Source organism: Podarcis cretensis (genome assembly GCF_951804945.1).
Source record: "Podarcis cretensis genome assembly, chromosome: 1".
Classification (NCBI taxonomy): domain Eukaryota; kingdom Metazoa; phylum Chordata; class Lepidosauria; order Squamata; family Lacertidae; genus Podarcis; species Podarcis cretensis.
Window position 1 is genome coordinate 82,896,784 of NC_137170.1, and position 20,368 is coordinate 82,917,151.

Consider the following 20,368-nt stretch of genomic DNA (forward strand, 5'->3'; position numbering starts at 1 on the left):
TCAGAGCTTAACTGTTATGCCTTCAACAGCCTGCTTTCTCAGCCATCCTGTTATATTACATGCTTTGTCATTTATTGTACACATCCCTTTCCTGTGTGCTTGTTTTCCTACTCCTAACTCTGGCTTTGGCTTTAACTGCAGGCAGGGCTGTTCAGAAGTGGTGTTTTAAAATTTGAAAAGAAGGAAAGCCAATTCTCTACTATGGAAAGGCAAATCAAGCACTCAGAACAAGTTATGCGATTCAGTAAGGTGGATGCAAATCTACACTGTGTACTTGAACTCGGCTTTCTGCTAAAATTTAGAACTTGGGGCAAGGGCAAGAGCAGATGTGGTGGCAGGTAACTGAGAAGCAGGAAGATGATTAAAGGTCACAAGAGAAGGATGGCTAGCTATGCATGCCATACTACTCTGCCGCCCAGTAATGCCAGTGAGCTTTTAGTTCTAATTCCACCAACATAAAGGCTTATAAAGCATTTCTAAATAAATGAAGGAAAAGGTCCATAAGTCAATGGTAAAGCACATGTTTTATGTGCAGAATATCTCAGGTTCAATCCCCAATATCTCCAGATAGGGTTGGAGATAGCTCCTATCTGAAACCCTAAACAATAGATGAAACAATAGGGGGACTCAGTATAAGGCAGCTTCCCATGTTCCTAAAAAATGTTCAGGAATCTAAATCCTTTTGATCATATCAAATTCCACCTGGAATTCTGCAAGTGCAGACCAGCAGAAAATGAACAGCCCTGACCATGAGGCCTTTTTTGTGAGTACCTGCATGCCTTCCCTCCTGTCCTTTCATCTAACAGTGTGATCAGCCATGTCTGTTCTTCTCAAGTCTTTGGCTGAATGGTTAGCTGATATCTGCATTGTGTTTCTGAATGTGTGCTCAACCACTTGTTCTGTGTGGTTAGCTGTGGGGCTCTGTCATGTATTTTTGACAGCAATCTGCACTTCTTGTGTTGTCTTTCAAGCCATATGTTCTGTCCTGTGCTTCACTGTCCACAGGCTACAGACCATTCCTACAAGGCTCTCTCAAACATCTGTAGGGGCGTGGCCAGTAACTGTACATCAGGGATACCCAATGTGGTTCCCTCCTGATGCCATTGGACTACAACTCCCATCATCCCTTCGCATTGGCCAAGCTGGCTGGAACTGATGGGAGACGTTAGCCCAACAGCATCATGAGGGTACCAAAGTAGCTACCTCTGCAGTAAGGCATAGCTATACCAAACTATACATCATGCATCCACTCTCAGGAGGGTAGAGGACACCTCACTGTGATGTACTTCAGTCCTGATTTTGAGGGCAGAACAAGGCATGCATCTTCAAACACAGCTCACACTGAAAAAGTAAGTGATGGCAATTTCAAGTGGAGGTGTGGGAGCTTACTCTTTGCCTCCCCACCCCTCCCCCTCCCCACCTGCTACCATGCAACCCAGCTTCCTTTTTCCTAGCTGTGGTATGAGACCAGAATGAAGCCCAGATAGGAGGAAAGTGGCCTCGGAAGATGGAGGCGCAGTGATGAAATGGACAGATGCCAAAGATGGCAGGACTCATGCTGTTTTCATAGTTTTGCAGAAAAGAGAATTTCAGCAGGTGTAGCTTTTATGACAAGCTGTTGAAATTCCCTCTTCTGCACAAAAGGACAGAAGCCTTTTGCTCTTTTGCATCTGATCACTCAAAACAGTGTATGGAGGAAAGTTTCAGCACCCCTCTCCCACTCACCTCATCTTCTGGAATCACACACACACACACACACACACACACACACACACACAGACATTGTGTTGCAGCTCTCTGACAGTGACACATGTTTGAAAACAGAGGCCTGCAACCTTCAAGTTTAGTTCCCTTCTCAAACAGCTCCCCAAATTTCACTGGAATGTTTCATGTGAGAGAAGACAATATGGCAACTTTCAGAAGCATAAATACTGAGAAGTTGTCCACGCCTGGCCTAACAAATCCAAGCCCGACATGACTGTTGTAATAGTTACAACTCCCCCAGTTTGCCACCTTTTAGTGGACAGGTTTCTGTTCCTTTCACTGCTACGTAACAGGCAAAAGTGCAAATCCCAATGCCAACTTTGGCACACAATAGCAGGAAAAGCTACAGCAGTTTCATTTCTGACTACCTTGCAGCTGTTAAAGGTGTAGAATCCTGTCCGGAAAAAGTTGGCAACCCTATTAAGTGTAACTATGTGCTCTGGAAGCCAAAGCTACCTGTATTCAAGATGAGAGTAGGGAACTGCTACAGCCTCATTTAAAAAATAAGACTTGAGCCCTGGAGCATGCCACCAGCTTGGCCATCAGTGTCCGTGACACCATTCCTAGGACATGTGAGAGTTCCTGTTCCCACTGCCACTTGGGTGAGGTATGCTGATTCAGACACAGCCAATGGGGAAAGTGGTTGTTGGGTGCGCCGCATGTCACAGGCAGCAGCAGCACAGGCACCAGGGGATTTGCCTTCACAAAGCAGCCTAATTAGTTCGGAAACGAGAGTTGGTGTTCTGAGCCTCCTTACAAGCAAAGGAGCACGGAGAGGAGAAGTCGCTTCGCAAGCGATCTCACACTGAGCTCAAGGACTGACAAGCAAGGAAGGCCGCAAAATGGCTACAGGGCGGGGGCTCCATGCTGCTGGAGAAGCTGAGGTGCAGCTGCAACCCCAAATGACGGCTTGCTGCTTCCGAAGGTGCCTGGCAGAGAGAGTGCTGTGCTGGGGCATCTTCTCTCTAACTATCTGCTTTTCCTTCCTCCAATTTTGCCCCTTTACCTTCTTCTCCTTTTTCTCCTTTCCCTCGCCCTTCACCTCCCTAAGTTTTGAGGATTCCACCATGTCCACAGCCACTACCCTTGAGTATATCCCCACCTCAGCAGGAGACCCAAAATGCCAGCGCCCGCGCACCCTCATGCGCCAGCAGAGTCTCCAACAGCCACTCAGCCAGCACCAGAAACCCAACCACAGCCAGCCCACCACCAGCCAAAGCCTGGGCCACCTGCAGTCCCACACCACCTCCACCAGCGGCAATCCCCGGGGCTGTCGGAGCGCGCAGTCACGGCAAGGGACCCCTGCTGGCTCCAAGCACAGGACAGGTGGTGGTCGTAGCCGCTCCAATCCCGGGAGCTGGGACCATATGGTGGGGCAGATTCGGAATCGAGGCTTGGATATGAAGTCTTTCCTGTAAGTTATCTTTCTCTTTTTCTCTCTGCATGTTCTTGCACTTGTTTGTTGCTCCATTAGTTTTGAGCCCTCTGTTGAGACAGGCAGTTGACCCCCCCCCCGAAGGGTGCAGTGTGTGTGAGACAGTCAGCTCGTACTGTCATGCAGCTAGCTCATCACCAGCTGAAGGATCAGCAATCTCCTTCTCCCCTTAGACACCAAACTGTCCAGTTTCACATTCCAAACTCTAATCTTCTCATTTGGATCGGTTCGCATTTCAATGTGAAGCCACCCAATTTGCCCTTCTCGGAACACTTTGCAACCTGAAACACAGCTGTCCTTCAGAATTCATACTTCTCTGGATTTTTTGATGCAATTCTGCCACCCAAAATGTGTACAAAAAATGCATATTAGGGGGAAGTGTGCAGAAAGTATGCATACATTAGTGAAAGTAGCAAAATGCATGACATTCTGAAAAAATGCTTTAAAAATGTGTGTATTAGAATACAAAATTGGGTACAAAAATGGGTATGTTACAAGAAATGTACACTAAAATGTTGATGAATTTTTAGGAGAATTTCATTTTTAAAAATCACAAATGGATGTGGAAATGTGGCATAATAAGATTGGAAAAATTCAAAGTGAGAAAAACAAAGCGGAGAAATTTGTCTATTCCTAATCTGATATGAGGTGGAGAGAAGGACTAGCTTAACATATAAGGGTCTCCTCTGTCTTCTTCCATGTTGGAATTATTCTAGTAGCCATTGCTTTGTTGGGTTCCTCAGCTTTCTAATTACATACAGTGGAATCTCCAGCTACAACCACTATTATTAATTAAATATTTATTTATTTATTTACTTATTAATTTTTTTATAGTGCCCTTCATCCAAGGATCATAGGATGGTTTACAATATAAAAACACAAAAATACACACCATAGTAACCAACAAGAACCATACCACCACCAGCCCCAACACACACACACATTTTAAATGGTCACAGGTTGTTTAATCAGCCAAAGGCCTGGGAGAAGAGGAATATTTCCCCTTGGCACCTAAAGATAAGTAACAAAGGCACCAGGGAGAGCATTCCACAAGCCGGGAGCCATTGCTCACAGAGGAGGCACAAGAAGAAGGGCCTCAGATGATGATTGCAGGGGCTGGGTCAGTTCGTATGGGGAGAGCTGTTCTCCTCTTCATTTAACAAACATAAAGGTTCAATTGTTATCCTTTCTGAAAATAAGAACATTTGATGTTATAACGTTTGTTTTGCCCCATGGTCACTTCTGCCACGACACAGCCTGGACCCATGTACTCTTAGCCCTTGGCACAGTGTAATGGAAATAGATCCTTTATATACAGGGGACCAGTCTCAGCATAAGGACTGGATTAGATGACCTTCTAATTTCTTCCATTCCACAGCTATGTTAATATTGTAGCCCGTGAGTGCAGGTTTCTGCTTGAGCTGAGCAACCGGGGAATGTGGTATGCAAAGTGGGTGAATGCATCCCATCCCCAAAAGTTCAAATGGAATTTGCAAATGATGGACCCTTGGCCACTTTAGGAGTGTCATGGTTGAGCAGGGATTTGAACCCAATTTCCCCACATCCCAACCTAGCGCACAGCCCCCAGCACAAATGCTGCCTCTTTACGGGAGAAAGCTGCCTTGTAACATTAAGGAAAGATTTTCCCTTCTTCCGTTCTCCTGCACTGAGGTTTTCTTTACATCACTGCAAAGCTGACAAACCCTCCCAGAAAGAGGTGACTCTTCAGTTCCCCTTCACAAACAGGGGTTTGGTCTTTTTATCCACCAAATCCCTGCCTATCGGTCCTTCAGATCCTCCTTGCTGTGATCTGTAAAGGCAGCTTTGTCAGAGCGGCTTGAAGCGTGTAATTTTTAATCTGTCTTAAATACTTTCCCTGTTGGTGACAGCTTCTAAATTCCAGGCGCCAATGGTTAAGCTGAAGCCTTCACTGTCACCTTATCTAGGAATTTGACAATGTCCTTTACTACCCTTGCAGGGGGGGGGGGGATTGTTGCGCTTCTCTTTGCCATAACGTGAGTCAATATTTGCCCGTGCTTGTAGTAATTTTTACAATTAGCCATTCATGTGAATGGTACATAGGGAATTGAAGTTGTGGTGTGTTTAAGCTTCAGGGAGGGCATTATACTCTTCAGTTGGTGGGATTTTTCAGCGCGGCTAAGGAAGTCCATGGTGAGAATTTGGAAGAAGGATAGCTGTGGGCCAGGCACAGCCGCAAGAGATCGTAAGATTCCCAGCTCAACCACAAACTCTCATATATACAAGCACATATGATTAACAGTAAGTTAATTTATTTTAGTTACAGGTAGGTAGCCATGTTGGTCTGCCGTAGTCGAAACAAAAAATTAAAAAAATCCTTCCAGTAGCATCTTAGAGATCAGCTAAGTTTGTTATTGGTATGAGCTTTCGTGTGCACACTTCTTCAGATACACTGAAACAGAAGTCACCAGACCCTTGGATTCTTATCTCATTATACATGATAAAGCTATTTTTAGCCATCTCACCCCTTGCTTTTTCCTGTAAGACCAATTGCAGTCATTAACAGTCGTCAACAGGTTTACCACACCTATCAGCCAATCACCCATTCCCACCACCCTTCTGAGTAATACCCCTCCCCACCCTCTAACTACCGTATTTTTCGCTCTATAACACGCACCTGACCATAGCACGCACGTAGTTTTTAGAGGAGGAAAATCCGTAGGCATGCCACCTGTAGGCATTCCCTCCATAACACGCACAGACATTTCCCCTTACTTTTTAGGAGGAAAAAAGTGAGTGTTATGGTGCAAAAAATATGGTATATATATAAGGGTCTGGTGACTTCTGTTTCAGTGTATCTGAAGAAGTGTGCATGCACACAAAAGCTCATACCAATAACAAACTTAATTGGTCTCCAAAGTGCTACTGGAAGGATTTTTTTAAATTTTTTATTTATTTTGAATGCCATTGGTGCTGTGTGTGGTTTCTGCATGGATTTACAAATTACATAGAGCTACACAGAGTGGAATACCACCCAAATAGTTATCTGAGGCAGTGTGTGTGATCAGGGACCTCACAAAAGGGACTATGGACAAATAATTGTTTTTCCTTTTACTTTAGCATTCTTAGCTGTGATATTTTAAATGAAGCCAAAAGCAGGCTAATCTCATGACATTTTTGTGCTACTTCCTCAACCCACATGGGTGTGGCTGCCATCATTTTATCACTAACTCCAAAGCAGGCAAAACCACTATACTTACTGCTCAGGAATGTTTCCTTGCCTGGCCATTCCCTCTTTGAGAGCATGTGTTTACCAAATCACAGTAATGATAAGGCTACCATGAGTAACATTGGAATAAGGTGAGCCAAATGAATATTGCCTATTTAAAAATTGCATTTAATGGATGAAGAATAAAGTAAAATAAAATTAGAGTTTTTATTTTAAAAACACCATAAAAGTATGTAGAAAGTCAAAACATTGCAAAAGATAGTTTGTTGAGCAGCAATGCTAAGAAGCTTAGGTAATATTTTCCATTGGTTCAAAAGTCCATGATTAGGATAAAGTGTGCTAAGACAGAGCATCAAAGAAAAATTCAACATGGCTCTAAGCTCACAATAAAGCCAAATAAAGGACAAATAAGTAGGACGAGCACATAAGTTTCCTAGAATCTACCACCTGGGATCTTGCTAGGACCTCCTTTTAATTAGCTGAAGAAGCAACATCTCCAGTGTACATGATCCCTCGGGTCCATAACAGGTTGACTCACTTACAGTATGATCCTAACCACACAGAGGTACACATCCTATTGAATTCCATGGGAATAGCTCCTGAGTCAGTTGGTTTAACATTGTAGCCAGGAGTGTCCCAATTACCTCTCAATGCAGGACTTAGAATCTCATTTGAAAAAAGCTCCTCAACACTTTTGCATTTGTAGGTGCACTGGGTTAAAATAAGGAGAATTTAAGTAATTATAAGTTCCAGGAAAGGAGCAGGGAAGAGGTGTGTACTCAACAAAAGTGAAATCATGGCTGCACAGGAGGTCCAAATATCAATAAAAAACTAAGCAAAAGTCATTTATGTGACAGCTCCTTTATAAAAGTTGATGCTAGATAAAACCACTAGTATATTGGTGCTGTTCCCTTACCACTAATGGCGGTTAAGTTGCTTTAATAATACAGTGGTACCTCGGGTTAAGTACTTAATTCGTTCTGGAGGTCCGTTCTTAACCTGAAGATGTTCTTAACCTGAAGCACCACTTTAGCTTATGGGGCCTCCTGCTGCTGCTGCTGCGCCGCCGGAGCATGATTTCTGTTGTTATCCTGAAGCAAAGTTCTTAACCTGAAGCACTATTTCTGGGTTAGCGGAGTCTGTACCCTGAAGCGTATGTAACCTGAAGCGTATGTAAACTAAGGTACCACTGTACTCTCCTGAGCTCACAGGGACATGATCAGTTGCTTTTAGCTTCTGTAGTCTTTGGTCATATAGACACTCTCAGTAAGAGTTAATAAACAGTAGTGGTATTCAGCTGATGCTATAAAGCCTGCCAAACTGCTGTTGAGCCTGCGGCATCTCTGTGACACAGAAATTAGAAACAATTCAGAGGAAAAAAGCTATGGCTATAAGGATGACAACAGTTTTGGAAGGCAAATTGTATGAGGAAGGGCTGAAGGCAACTGATAAATTTATAGCCTAGTGACAGGAATGTTAGAGGGAGAGAGGGGGCACGTTATTCAAAAGTATGTTGGAAGAGACTGGGAGTTCCTCAAAAGATTCAGGGAAGATTGGATAATACGCAAGGAGAATTTGCTCCAGGAAATATTTAAGTAAAACACTGGCGGAGCTATAAAAGCAGCTGAGCAATGGAACATGGGCTGCTTAGGAAGGCTGTAGAATTTTACCCTATGGAAGTTTTTAGGGAATAGCTTAGTGGGGACCTCTCAGAGCCAGGTTTTGTTAAGCCAGAGCTAGGCAGTATTTCTTCCAGCCCTATTTATGTGGCTTTGTGGAACCGACAGTTCCAGGTGCCACGTAATACTTGTTACACAGTTGTACAAATATTATCTCCTAGCGTGGCAGCACCTACAACTATGGAACTCCTTGCCTGTTGACACCAGGCAGGTGCCTCTGCTGTTCAAGCACCTGCTTGAAACATTTTTGTTTAGGCAAACCCATCTGGAACCATAGTTGCTGACATGTTTTAATTTCTTTTACTGTTAATTAAATTATCCTTGATGTTTTTAATTGATTTTAACAATTTTTTATTGATAATTTTACTATTTCTTATAAAGCACTTACTACACTGCAATTAAGCAGTATATAAATTTTGTCAATTAATTAAAATAAGAAATAGCAACTATTCTTCCTTCCTATTTCTGGGCACTAGCTCACATACTCCAGATGTAATCTATTTCTGAATTCTAAGAAGCAGATTTGGGAAGGAAACATTGGTCTTAAGCTGTATGAGGCATCTCCCCTGCTTCTCCGCACACACTTCTAACTTCCTCCTTTTCTTCTCTGCCTCCGCAACCAAAGCAAGTAGTGTCTGCAGCCCGACTTGAGCTGAGAGTAGAAAGCCTGTTTTGGATTGAACTGACCCCTGCGTAAATGGGACTGTAATGAAATGCTTTGGTCAAAGATCTCTAGTAGCAGATTGCAATGTTTAATTGATTTGTGGTTATATAAATAATTTTGCCGTCTTCAGCTGAAATGAACAAACTACAACGATTTATCTGTACAGTGATTATCATGATTTAATTAGGATCATTATAGTGGCTGAGTTTCCATTTCACATAAAACTATAGTCAGAAACCATGGTTTAATGGGAAGAAGCAGTGTGCTTACCATTCTTGGTTTGTTTGGCGGGGCGGAAATCATGACAGGGGCGTCATACCCATAGAGGCTAGTGGCGTGGGGCGCCGGGGTGCCAAGTTCTGGAGAGCACCAGGGAAGAGGCGGAGGCTGGATGTGGCACCTCCCGGCATCAGCTTGCCACCCTCACCCCCTCGACCATGCCGTGCCGAAGCAGCCCCGCACCCGGAGCCTCTGTCTGCTGTGGCCACCACGGCACGAAGCGGCCAGCTGAGCCAGGAGGTGCCGCCTCCAGCCGCCTCTTCCCTGCTGGAGGAGTCACCCTCCAGCTGCTGCCCGCCTCCTCCAGCCCCACTGGCAGCGCCATCCTCCCTAAAATACTCTGGGAAACGAGGGGGTGTGCCAGAGGGAGTTTGCACCACGGCGCGGGATAATCTTAAGACGGCCCTGAGGAATAAGCCCATGTTTGGATGATTAGCCAGATTCTGGTTTATTTGTCTATACTGCAGCAGCAGCAGCAGCAGCTGAGAAGGAGCTTTGCAGGAACTTTAAAGCAAACGATTTTTAACATGAATTATAGTTTACTATAATTCACAGTGGGACGCGGGTGGCGCTGTGGGTTAAACCACAGAGCCTAGGACTTGCCAATCAGAAGGTTGGTGGTTTGAATCCCCGTGATGGGGTGAGCTCCCGTTGCTCAGTCCCTGCTCCTGCCAACCTAGCAGTTTGAAAGCACATCAAAGTGCAAGTAGATAAATAGGTACAGTACTGCTCCAGCAGGAAGGTAAATGGTGTTTCCGTGCTCTGCTCTGGTTTGTCAGAAGCGGTTTAGTCATGCTGGTCACATGACCGGAAGCTATATGCTGGCTCCCTCAGTGAATAAAGCGAGATGAGCGCCACAACCTCAGAGTCATCCGCGACTAATGGTCAGGGGTACCTTTATCTTTACCTTTATGAATTAATGTAACATGCAAACTCTGTAATTGTTCTTAGACTTGGCACCCAATAAAGATTCCCTGGCATGGCTTTTACTCACACCTAACTTCTAAAATATTTCCATATTTTTTTCAGCCAGTTTATACTTGTAATTGTTTATTTTACCTATTTGGCCTATTTATAGGCCATTCCGTAACAAAAATGTATTTGGGCAGCTAAACAAATAAACTGTAAAAAACAAATAATACAAAATGCAGCATTAAAGCAATATCCGTTAAGGTCAGCAGGAGTACCCAGTGTGGTGGGGCACTGCCCTCCCAACTGCAGTGCTGCTGCCACTTAGCAGGGCTAAGCTATTTGTTCTGCAAGGCCATTTTGGCAAAGCCACGCCAACTTGCTCTACATATGACATCATATATGAAATTCGGTGTAAGGTATGTAAACTGATGTACCTCCCTGCTGAAAGGGTTTTGCAGGCAGTTCTATCAACTGATTGGTGGTGCCTGCAAAGCCCTGTTCCTTTACAAGAGAAAATGATCACAGTGGCGCTTGAAAAAGCAGAGATTTGCTAGTGCCCCCAACCAGCTGATCAACAGTGCCTTCAGAGCCCTTTGCCTTTGCCTTTGCATTGGTCACCCGATGTCCTTGTGACCTCACGGCAACCCCACCCACCTGACAGCTTTCAAAGCTACAACATAATTTAAAATTACTAAAACAACAATGAGGTATTTGCCTGGTGCTGGAAGTACATTTGAGTAGGTGTTAGGTGTCGACCTGTGTGGAGAGGCTATTCCACAGCTCTTGAAAGGTCTTACTCTGTAAATATGTGACCTGTATCAAATACACTTATTAGGGTCATCTGAACCTATTTGCAACATTATGCAGTGCATCCGTTGTCTGACTATAGCACACAGTGGTCCAGATTATGTGGTTGATCAATGGTAGGGCTGTTATAGACATAGCACTGTATTTTAGATAGGTTTGTTACCCTGCCTGCAGTTGTCTCAAAATGCATTACCCAAATGTGTGAGTTATACATGTGACCATTAAGCATAATATTTGGGAACTATAATCCAGAGCTCTCACTGTATGCAATGGGGGAACATTGCTTTGCACCTTTACTTGCTTTTAATTATTTTGGGGAATTAGCAGAAATCACTGAGTCCCAATTATGAGTTTAAAATTGAAAAATGTTCCTTTGTTTACAGAATTAAATGGTGATCAATGCATTAAATGGTTTTGGGGCTTCAAGTGCCAAACCCAATATTTACAAAAGAGTAAAATGTTTAGTTCAAATGTAGAGTGATTAGCAGAGGCTGCCCAAACCCATGTTGCCTGGATCAATCATTTACACTTGTTTATGCGGCAGAGAGGGACGCGGGTGGCGCTGTGGGTTAAACCACAGAGACTAGGACTTGCCGATCAGAAGGTCGGTGGTTCAAATCCCCGCGATGGGGTGAGCTCCCATTGCTCAGTCCCTGCTCCTGCCAACCTAGCAGTTTGAAAGCACATCAAAGTGCAAGTAGATCAATAGGTACCGCTTCGGCGGGAAGGTAAATGGCATTTCCGTGCACTGCTCTGGTTCGCCAGAAGCGGATTAGCCATGCTGGCCACATGACCCGGAAACTGTACGCTGGCTCCCTCAGCCACTAAAGCGAGATGAGTGCCACAACCCCAGAGTCTGTCACGACTAGACATAATGGTCAGGGGTCCCTTTACCTTTACCTTTATGTGGCAGAGATAGAAACAGGAAGAGGCAGGGAGTCCTATGATTGCTAGTACTGCTCCCTGCTCCTTATAGCGCAATCTGGCAAGTTAAACTGGAGGTCTAAATGCACCAAGAGGGAATGTCCAAATGGAAAGCAGAAGAAGGGTCATATTAAGGAAACTAAGAAAAAGTGAGAAAAGGAAGGGATAAAATCCCAGTAACTACTAAATCCATAGTTTGAATGTTCACATGTTCAGGTGAATGCCTGAACACAGCAATAATTCCTGAGGGGAAGGGATGCTTGAAATAATAGGTGATGGGATCTGACAGAGGTTAGAGGAGGGGCAGGATTCTCTAACAAAAGGTGTTGCTAAGCAGCCAGAGGCATGGGACCTTTTTGGGTTTCCTGATTCAAGACAACTGAATGTCTTTAGGGAGCAACAGGTAAAAGGGCAAGAACCAATAAGGACAACTTGGAACTTGAGTGCCAAACACAAAACAATAGCGGTAGATGCTGTTTGGACAAGATGCAAATGGCTGTTGATTAAATGATCAGTGGAGCAGTGCCACTCAGAAGTAGGCTTTTGTTCTTGCCGAGGCTAGTGATGTGTGTGCCTGTGTTAACTATTGGCAAATAGTGAGGTGCAAATTAAGCATTATCATACATAAAAGAGTTCTCACATTTTTCAATTCTATGCATACAAATAATTTCAGTCAGGTAGGTCAGCCCACTTAAACCAATGTCTGCTTTCTGTGTTGTGCTTGCAGTCCCATACGCATTGCATTGTTACCTGTTGAGCAAAGCTACAAGTATCACCTAATTCTGGGGCACACATGTCCCAGCTGTAACAAGCTCATCAGTAGTAGGTTAGACTAGCTGACTTCTGAATTCATTGCACACTGGTCCTGGTTCTATGAATTCTAATACACTGCCACATTTCTTTAATTTTACACATACACCTTCCTGTTGAGCCACATCACCTGCACCACAGAATATGCCCTAGTTTAAAATGAAAAGATATTCATATGCAGCTTCATAAACCTCTTGCTTGGTTTGTGTGATTCTTGATTTAAAGATGAGTCTCATTTCATCTCTAGAGGATTCCGGACATCTCTGTTTGCACAGCACCATTTGCTTATTTCAGCCTTAATTGGTTGAAAAATGTACCCACAGAATGCGAACTAGCTAATCAGCCCAATTGTTGTTCTTTCTCAAGAAGCCACTTCCTTTTAGTTCCATCACCCTGACCCCACCCCCAGAAAGTCCTTTACATTTTGTTTTGTTTTGTTTTCTTGTAAAAACTTGTTTTTACATCACTCCTTGCCTTTTAATGCAAATGCATTTATTAACGCACACACACACCCCAGGGCCTGTGGGAGGCTGAAATAATAAGGCTGTGTCATCCGTTCAAAGTAGCATAGAGCACTCCGTGGGTGAAAATGTTCACTGTCTGAAGCAAGGATCATAGCTTCCCCCCACTTTTTGTTTAGAATTCTAAAGTGTTGCAAAGTTAACAAAAAGAAAAGGGGGAGCATATAGAAGAAAGGCAAGCAACTGGAAACCACAATCAGTGCAACTCCAACTTTAGAATTATGGCTGTGTACACACCAGGGTGCTAATGCACATGCGAGTTGTGCAGATTTCATTTTCCCCTGTGTGCTTGTTTCCAATCCACACTAATGGGTGGTTCTTTATCGGAAATATTTGTGCTGAATTTTGTTGTCACCCCCTACACACACACACACACACACACACAGTTACTACTTCCTTGTCCTCCAGAAGCTTCAGAAACCTAAAGTCCATTGTGGGCATACACACAGTTCTCTGCTTACCTCTGTGCACAAACCCTTTAAGAAAAAAAAAGTTTTGTCTGTGGAATGGTGCTATGAAATACTTTCACCAAAGATAAGTTTCAACCATAATTCACAGTGGGGAAAACAACCCTTTTTATTTATGAATTAAATACTTCTTTACCAGATTTGAGCAATCAGCAGTTTCAAAAAATAAATATATATGTTTGTATGTCATACCCAGGCAGAGGGCCAGCAGCCCATCAGGGAGTGGCTCACTAGTGCAAAGAATGGCTGGGCAGGCAGAGTCATGGGCATCTCCTGACTGTTCCCACGAACACAGAAGGCCACCATGCAGCTCACAGGAGATTGTGAATGTGGAAGCACATAAACAGTACATTTCATACCCAAGGCAGGACGGAGAGAGCAATTTGGGGGAGAGGAATCTTGAGACATTGTTTTTCTTTTTCCTTCTGCCATTCTCTTCCCACCTCCTGTTCCTGCAAATGCCATTTTTCTTTTTTATACAGCTGTTTTGCACAAAAGCAGTCCTGCACAAAACAGCTGGCTTAAAAGTTACTATGCACATACATTTGGCTACAACTGGTGGCAATAGGCACACCACATTTTTTTCCTTTGGATTTGTGCAGTCAAAACTGTTAGTTTGTGCTCAGATGATGAGCAAATGGAAGTATGGGGTATGACAATAGACAATGCCCAGCAAAAATTCTCATGCACACTTAAAAAACAAAAATAAAACAGACTACTCACACAGTGTGCTTCAGTGCATCAATGCTTAGATAGCATGCAATTTTGTCCCCCCCCCCCTTGCTATGTTATCCATGGATTGGGAAAATCCAAATTAAATGGAGAAAAAGTACAGGCTACCACTTGGAGGGGACGCAGGTGGCACTGTGGGTGAAACCACAGTGCCGCTTGGGCTTGCCGATTGAAAGGTTGGTGGTTCGAATCCCCATGATGGGGTGAGCTCCCGTTGTTCGGTCCCAGCTCCTGCCAACCTAGCAGTTCGAAAGCACGTCAAAGTGCAAGTAGATAAATAGGTACCGCTCTGGCAGGAAGGTAAACGGCGTTTCCGTGCACTGCTCTGGTTTCTCCAGAAGCAGCTTAGTCATGCTGGCCACATGACCCAGAAAAACTGTCTGCGGACAAATACCAGTTCCCTTGGCCTTTAAAGTGAGATGAGCGCCGCAACCCCAGAGTCGTTCACGACTGGACCTAATTGTCAGGGATCCCTTTACCTTTACCACTTGAATGAGGACTATGCAAAAAACATGCATGTTTGGGATTCATTGAATCTATTGTAAACTGCCATGTGGACAGACCCATAGTCTGTCCACTGCAAAACTAGTGGTATGTATAACAATTCATTTCTTCAATAGAAACTGATGAAACAGAACTATCTGTCCAGCACCTATCAGACATCTGGCTAGAGATAAGATGTCGCTTCAAGGGCATTAATGAGGTCTAGACAGTACTTTGAGATTTCTGAGGCAGGACCACAGGTTTTAAATAATAGGGATTGTACCCACTCCCATGTCATGCAGTGGAACTGAGTGGATTGTTGTGCAGATATAGCTCTTTGGATTACTCAGAGGTAATAGTCAGTAAATGGTTTAGAGTAGCTTCCCTTGTCAACCCCAGACTGTTTCATTCCAAGGCCAGCAGGGGCAAGTTTTCCTGAGATTCTTCTTTCTCACCTTGGTAGGTTTTCATGGTAGGTTCACATGGGCAGAGAGTAATACCTTACTGCCATAAGGGACGCAGGTGGCGCTGTGGTCTAAACCACTGAGTCTCTTGGGCTTGCCAGTCTGAAGGCTGGCGGTTCGAATCCCTGCAACGGAATGAGTTCCCATTGCTCTGTCCCAGCTCCTAAAAACCTAGCAGTTCGAAAGCATGCCAGAGCAAGTAGATAAATAGGTACTGCTGTGTTGTGAAGGTAAACGGTATTTCCATGCGCTCTGGTGTTCCATTGCACCAGAAGCAGTTTAGTCATGATGGCCACATGACCTGGAAAGCTGTCTGTGGACAAATGCCGACTCCCTTGACCTGAAAGCAAGATTAGCACCGCAACCCCGTAGTTGCCTTTGAATGGACTTAACTGTCCAGGGGTCCTTTGCCTTTACTTTTGCCTTTCTGCTGCATTCTTTCCCCCGCACAACCAAAAACAAAAACCAGTTGGGATATTATAGTGAGCCTTGCCAATTGGTTCACTGTAGACGGGAATGATGGTGCTCTCATAGAACAGAGGGGCCACCATTCTGAATTCATCACACACACATTTGCTAGGCACGCTACTGAAGAGCGACACCATCACGTAGATGTGATTGTCGTCCTTGTAGAACAGAAGGTGGAGATGACTGCGTGTTGGCTGGCAGCAAACAGTGCCTACAGAACAGCATATAAGCTATTTATAGCAGACGTTTTCTTGGTCTCCACAGCTTTTGCTGAGGTCAGTGAAGTGATCTGTGAACAATTGCTGGGCTTTATTTTGAAGCCAAGGAACACAAGACTTGGTGAGCGAGGCTTCTCAGTGTACTACAGACCATGATAGCCCCCGCATTTGCATCCTGCTTCCTCCATATTCACTTTTCATAACATTCCCAGTATCACTTTAGATTCGGAACTTTGGGCGTAAGCAAGGGCATCCTGTTCAAAAGCTTACACCATTTAAATATAGTGTACTTAAGGGGGAAGGATTGGTGCTTTGCCTTTACCCGTTGATGTTTCTGGTGGGTTTGGGGGTGGGTTGCAAAGGGGAAGCGCTGAAGCATGATCCTCCCTTCAGGAGGACTGTACCATTTGGTACTGTGTTAGTAGGGCTATACCATGTGGTATTTCTGAATGTGAAACTCATTGAAGCACCTCCTGAAGTGGACTCTAGTCCACAAAAGCTTATGCTTTACAGGGTCACAAGTCTCTGCTGTTTGTGCCACAACAGACTTAACATTGCTACCCCTTTGGAAATCATTAGAAAGAACCGCCTTTAACTGGGCGGGGGGTGGGGGTGGAATAGAGTGGTTCTGTAACAGAAAAATAAATGGGAAAGGAAGCAAACTGTTAACTTGCATGACTGCAAAACCATTTAACCTCAATGCGGATGCGATGAGGAGCTAGCACACTTTGCCATTTTCCTTTCACCCTTCACAAATGAAGGTTCAAAGCAGAGAGGTTGGTCTACATCTCACACTGCCCTGTACTGGAGTTGACAGTGGTCCCAGAGCCAAATGGGAAGTCTCATCTTTAGCCAAAACTTTTTCTTTCTCTAGGCTGCTTTCAACCATTATTCAACAGTAGAGTAGAAACCACCTGGAAATCTGTTGTTGATGATGATGATGATGATGAAGATGATGATGATGATAATGTGTTTATAGCCTATTTATCAGTTTGAAATTCCCAAGGCATACACCAATAATCCTATAGATGAGCAATGTTACAGTGCTATCCTATATGTGTCAATCAAATGCATGTATCATTTAGTTAGTTTAGATTAGTACATTGTTTCAAAAATAAGGTAAGTAGTGAAGCAATTTACAATACAAAGCAATAAAATGCAAAATATAAATATACAACAAAGGATCCATTAAAACAATACAAATGTACTGGAAATGTTCATCCAGAAAAATCATCCAACAGCATAAAATAACCAAGAATAATATAAGAATAAGCATGAAAAAAACAGTCCCAAGGCTGTCCAAGTACCCAGGAAAATAGAAACACCTTTGTCTGATGCCAGAAGAATGACAGTCAGCACCAAGTGAGCTTCCCTGGAGAGAGCATTCCATAAGTGGGAAGAGGAGCTAAGGGGGTTCTTACAGAAAAAGCCCTTTCTCTCATTGTCATCCTCCAAACATATATTGGAGGCTGCAATCCTATGCATAGGATTTTGCTGCTAAAATAGAAAAAAAACAAAATCCTCTAGTGGTGTACAACAACATAAAATAGAATGTTGAAATAATCAATAAAAAACACAGTTGAAAACTGGTATCAAACATATTTATTAAAAAATAAATAAATCAACACAATTATAAAACTAAAACGCAGGTAACTTCTATACATCTGAATAGGCTCGCCTAGACAAGCATGTTTTAAGTAGGCACCTGAAGGAATACAGTGAAGATGCCTGCCTGATGTCAACAGGCAGGGAGTTCCAAATGGTACGTGCTGCCACACTAAAAGATCAATTTCTTACAAGTTCAAAATGAGTGTTAAACAACACCTGTAAAAGTGTCAGTCTGATGGGCACATATGGGATAAGGTGACCCTACAAGTGAACTGGTCCCAAGCTATTAAGGGCTTTATATACTAACACCTTGAACTTGGCCCAGTACCAAATAGGCTGATAGGCTCTTGCTCTTCCCCTCAGTTGCTGCTGCCGTGCCCTCTGTATATTCTAGAAATGGTGCTCTGGATATACATGCAGGCATTCCCTTAATTGTGCACCTGGACCTTAAAAAAGTTGTTTTGTCTGTGGAACGGCACAGCAAAAACCTTCCACTAAAGCAAACATTTCAAGCATGTTTCACAGTGGCCAAAATTGCCTCTCTTTTAAAAAATTGAAGTGCAAGTTTTCTAACCCACCAGATTGGCTCTCAAACAGATTTTCTTTTCCAAAGTACGTGTCTCAGGAGTGCCTTGCCAGGGCAAAGGCTGGTTGACCTAGTGGAGGCACAGGCACCTCTGATCTGCAGAACCTCCCTCCGAATACGGTAGAGAGCACTTCCTGCCATTTACCATCTAGGCCAAAGAGCAAGGTTGGACCTTCAGCTGTTCGCAACACCTTAAAGCGCTTATCTGCTGTTGGTCCTGCTGCTGCTGCACAGCTAAACACCAAGGCCGGAGAGTGCTTGCTAGGAACTGGATTATTAAGTAATTGTGAGTTTGGGGGCAAATTGCCATCAGTATGCTGATGACATTCGGTTTTGTTTCTCCATAATATCTGAATCAGGAGAATCTGTGTGGGCTCTGGACCAGTGCCTGGATGCAGTGATGGGATGGATGAGGGGAAATAAGCTGAGCTTGAATCCAGGCAAGGTAGAGGCATTGTGGGTGAGTGGTTCCCATGTCTGAGAAATTTGTAAATTGCCTGCCTCAGATGGGGTGCACTCTCCTTGAAGGAGCAGTCATGCAGTTCGGGAGTATTTTGGGATTCAGCTTTGTCGCTGGAGGCCCAGGGAGCCTTAGAGGCTAGGAGCATATTTTACCTGTTTGGACAAGGGAGGCAGTTTTGACATGGCTGTTCCTGGGCTGGGAGAGCTGGCCACAGTAGTTCAGGCACTGGTGACTTCAAGGTTGGATGCCTGCAGTGCAATGTGGGACATTCCTTTCACCTGATCCGGAAGCTGCAGGTAGTGCAGAATGCTGCAGCACAGTTGCTGACAAGGGACAACAGATATAGTGCAAATAGTGGGCTCGAGCACCGCCCACAATGTGGATGGGGAAACATTGAGACAGATTTAAACTTAAAGTGCTCAAGTGTCTGTGAATGTGCACAAAAGTACGCATGCAAAAATGGGATCTGTATGATTCACATGACATTAATTCCATCTACACAGTCTACCAGCATAGTGCCAGTGTGAAAGCTAGTTAGCCTGCTCCTATTTATGGCCACCCCAGAGCTGGGTCTGAATGCAAGAAGAGTGATGGTTCAGGTAGATTAGACCCTGGATCCATGACAGACATAGGGTGGTTTGCAAAGGGTGTTGGGCATCCAGCTTGCCATCTTGGTCTTTGAAAGAGCAAGCAAAGAGTCAAGGCACTCAGCTGCAATTAAGATGATCCCCCCCACACACACACACATCTGAGTAGGCTGCTAAAGTTGTTGTTGCTGGCATCTGTTTCGAGAGACAATGGCGTGCGCCTCTGGGGGTGAAGTCAAACCGCTGTGTTAGCAGCACTGAAGTAACCTCCCCAAGGTACAAGCCTGAGCAGTGTGTAGAGGGCAGGGACTATGCTGCCCAGGCAACGAGACCCCCCTCTTGGCTTCAGTGATGTAGTCCAAAGGAAAGCGGAGCAATACATTTGGCACCAGCTGGGCTGCAGGAGTTAGTGGAACGAGGCATACAACTGTCTTAGGGACTCCACTCCAGATTTGTGTAGGGCTTAGTCCTTAATCTTTTCTCCTCCCAAAGATATCCCACAAGGCAGTGGAGATTTAGGACCAGAGTATTCCAATTCCTAGATGGCTTATCTTTCCAGGTTGATGAGACCCATCTGCCCCTCACTTCCCTCTGCAGCATGTGCAGAAGCCGCCTTCTTGATCATTGGACCCACTATTGATCTGTTCGCTTAATCCTCTGGGGAAGCCCCTAACTCACTGAGGTCTAGCCAGCCAATCGAAGCCTTTCCCAGGGTGTAGCCACTGTCTGATGCTGACAGCTTCCAGGGTTTATGTGAAAGTGTGTAGTTGCATCCATTTAAATACCTGGGTAGTGTTAAATGAGATTATTCTGAGTCCCAACCCATATTATATCCATTTGTTGCAGTAATTTAGACCCTTTGGCTATGAATCCACAATGGCAGAGTCCTGGGAGCAGTCACTAATCTAAGCTGCTACAACTATGGAATGCTGAGTGAAAGCTGAAGGTCATCTTGTCCAGCCAGATTTTATGAATCTCAATACTCCCAACTATTAGTATCATTCAGACCACAGTATGTGAAAAGCAAAGATAATAGACCAGAGTGCATCATGCCAGCTGTGTTTGTATGATCAAGTGAACTTGCATAAAATGAAATGTTCTTCTTTTCAGAGGAGGGGGAACAGATTTCATCTCCCCGTGAAAATTACTCTTATGCATGCTCGGCTCAGCCCTTCTGAAAAATCATGGCAATATTATTGCAGCAAAACTAATTCTTATACTCAGTTTCATTTCCATTTATTCACCTGACTTCCTGGCTGTAACAAGCTGACTGCAACCAATCCATCCAG

The 20,368-nt window shown here is 44.1% G+C and overlaps 1 protein-coding gene across 5 annotated transcripts in view; it reads left to right on the forward strand.

Annotated features, from left to right (window-relative positions):
* Positions 1–20,368, forward strand: part of SYT7 (synaptotagmin 7) — a 232,049-nt gene that overhangs the window by 165,526 nt on the left and 46,155 nt on the right. For 2 of the 5 annotated variants that reach the window (XM_079956335.1, XM_079956336.1), the window contains one exon: positions 2,816–3,178. The exons of the other annotated variants lie outside the window; for them this stretch is intronic. In XM_079956335.1, coding sequence (XP_079812461.1) covers positions 2,816–3,178 — 363 coding nt within the window. The remainder of the gene's footprint in view (positions 1–2,815; positions 3,179–20,368) is intronic. 5 annotated transcript variants of the gene reach the window in all.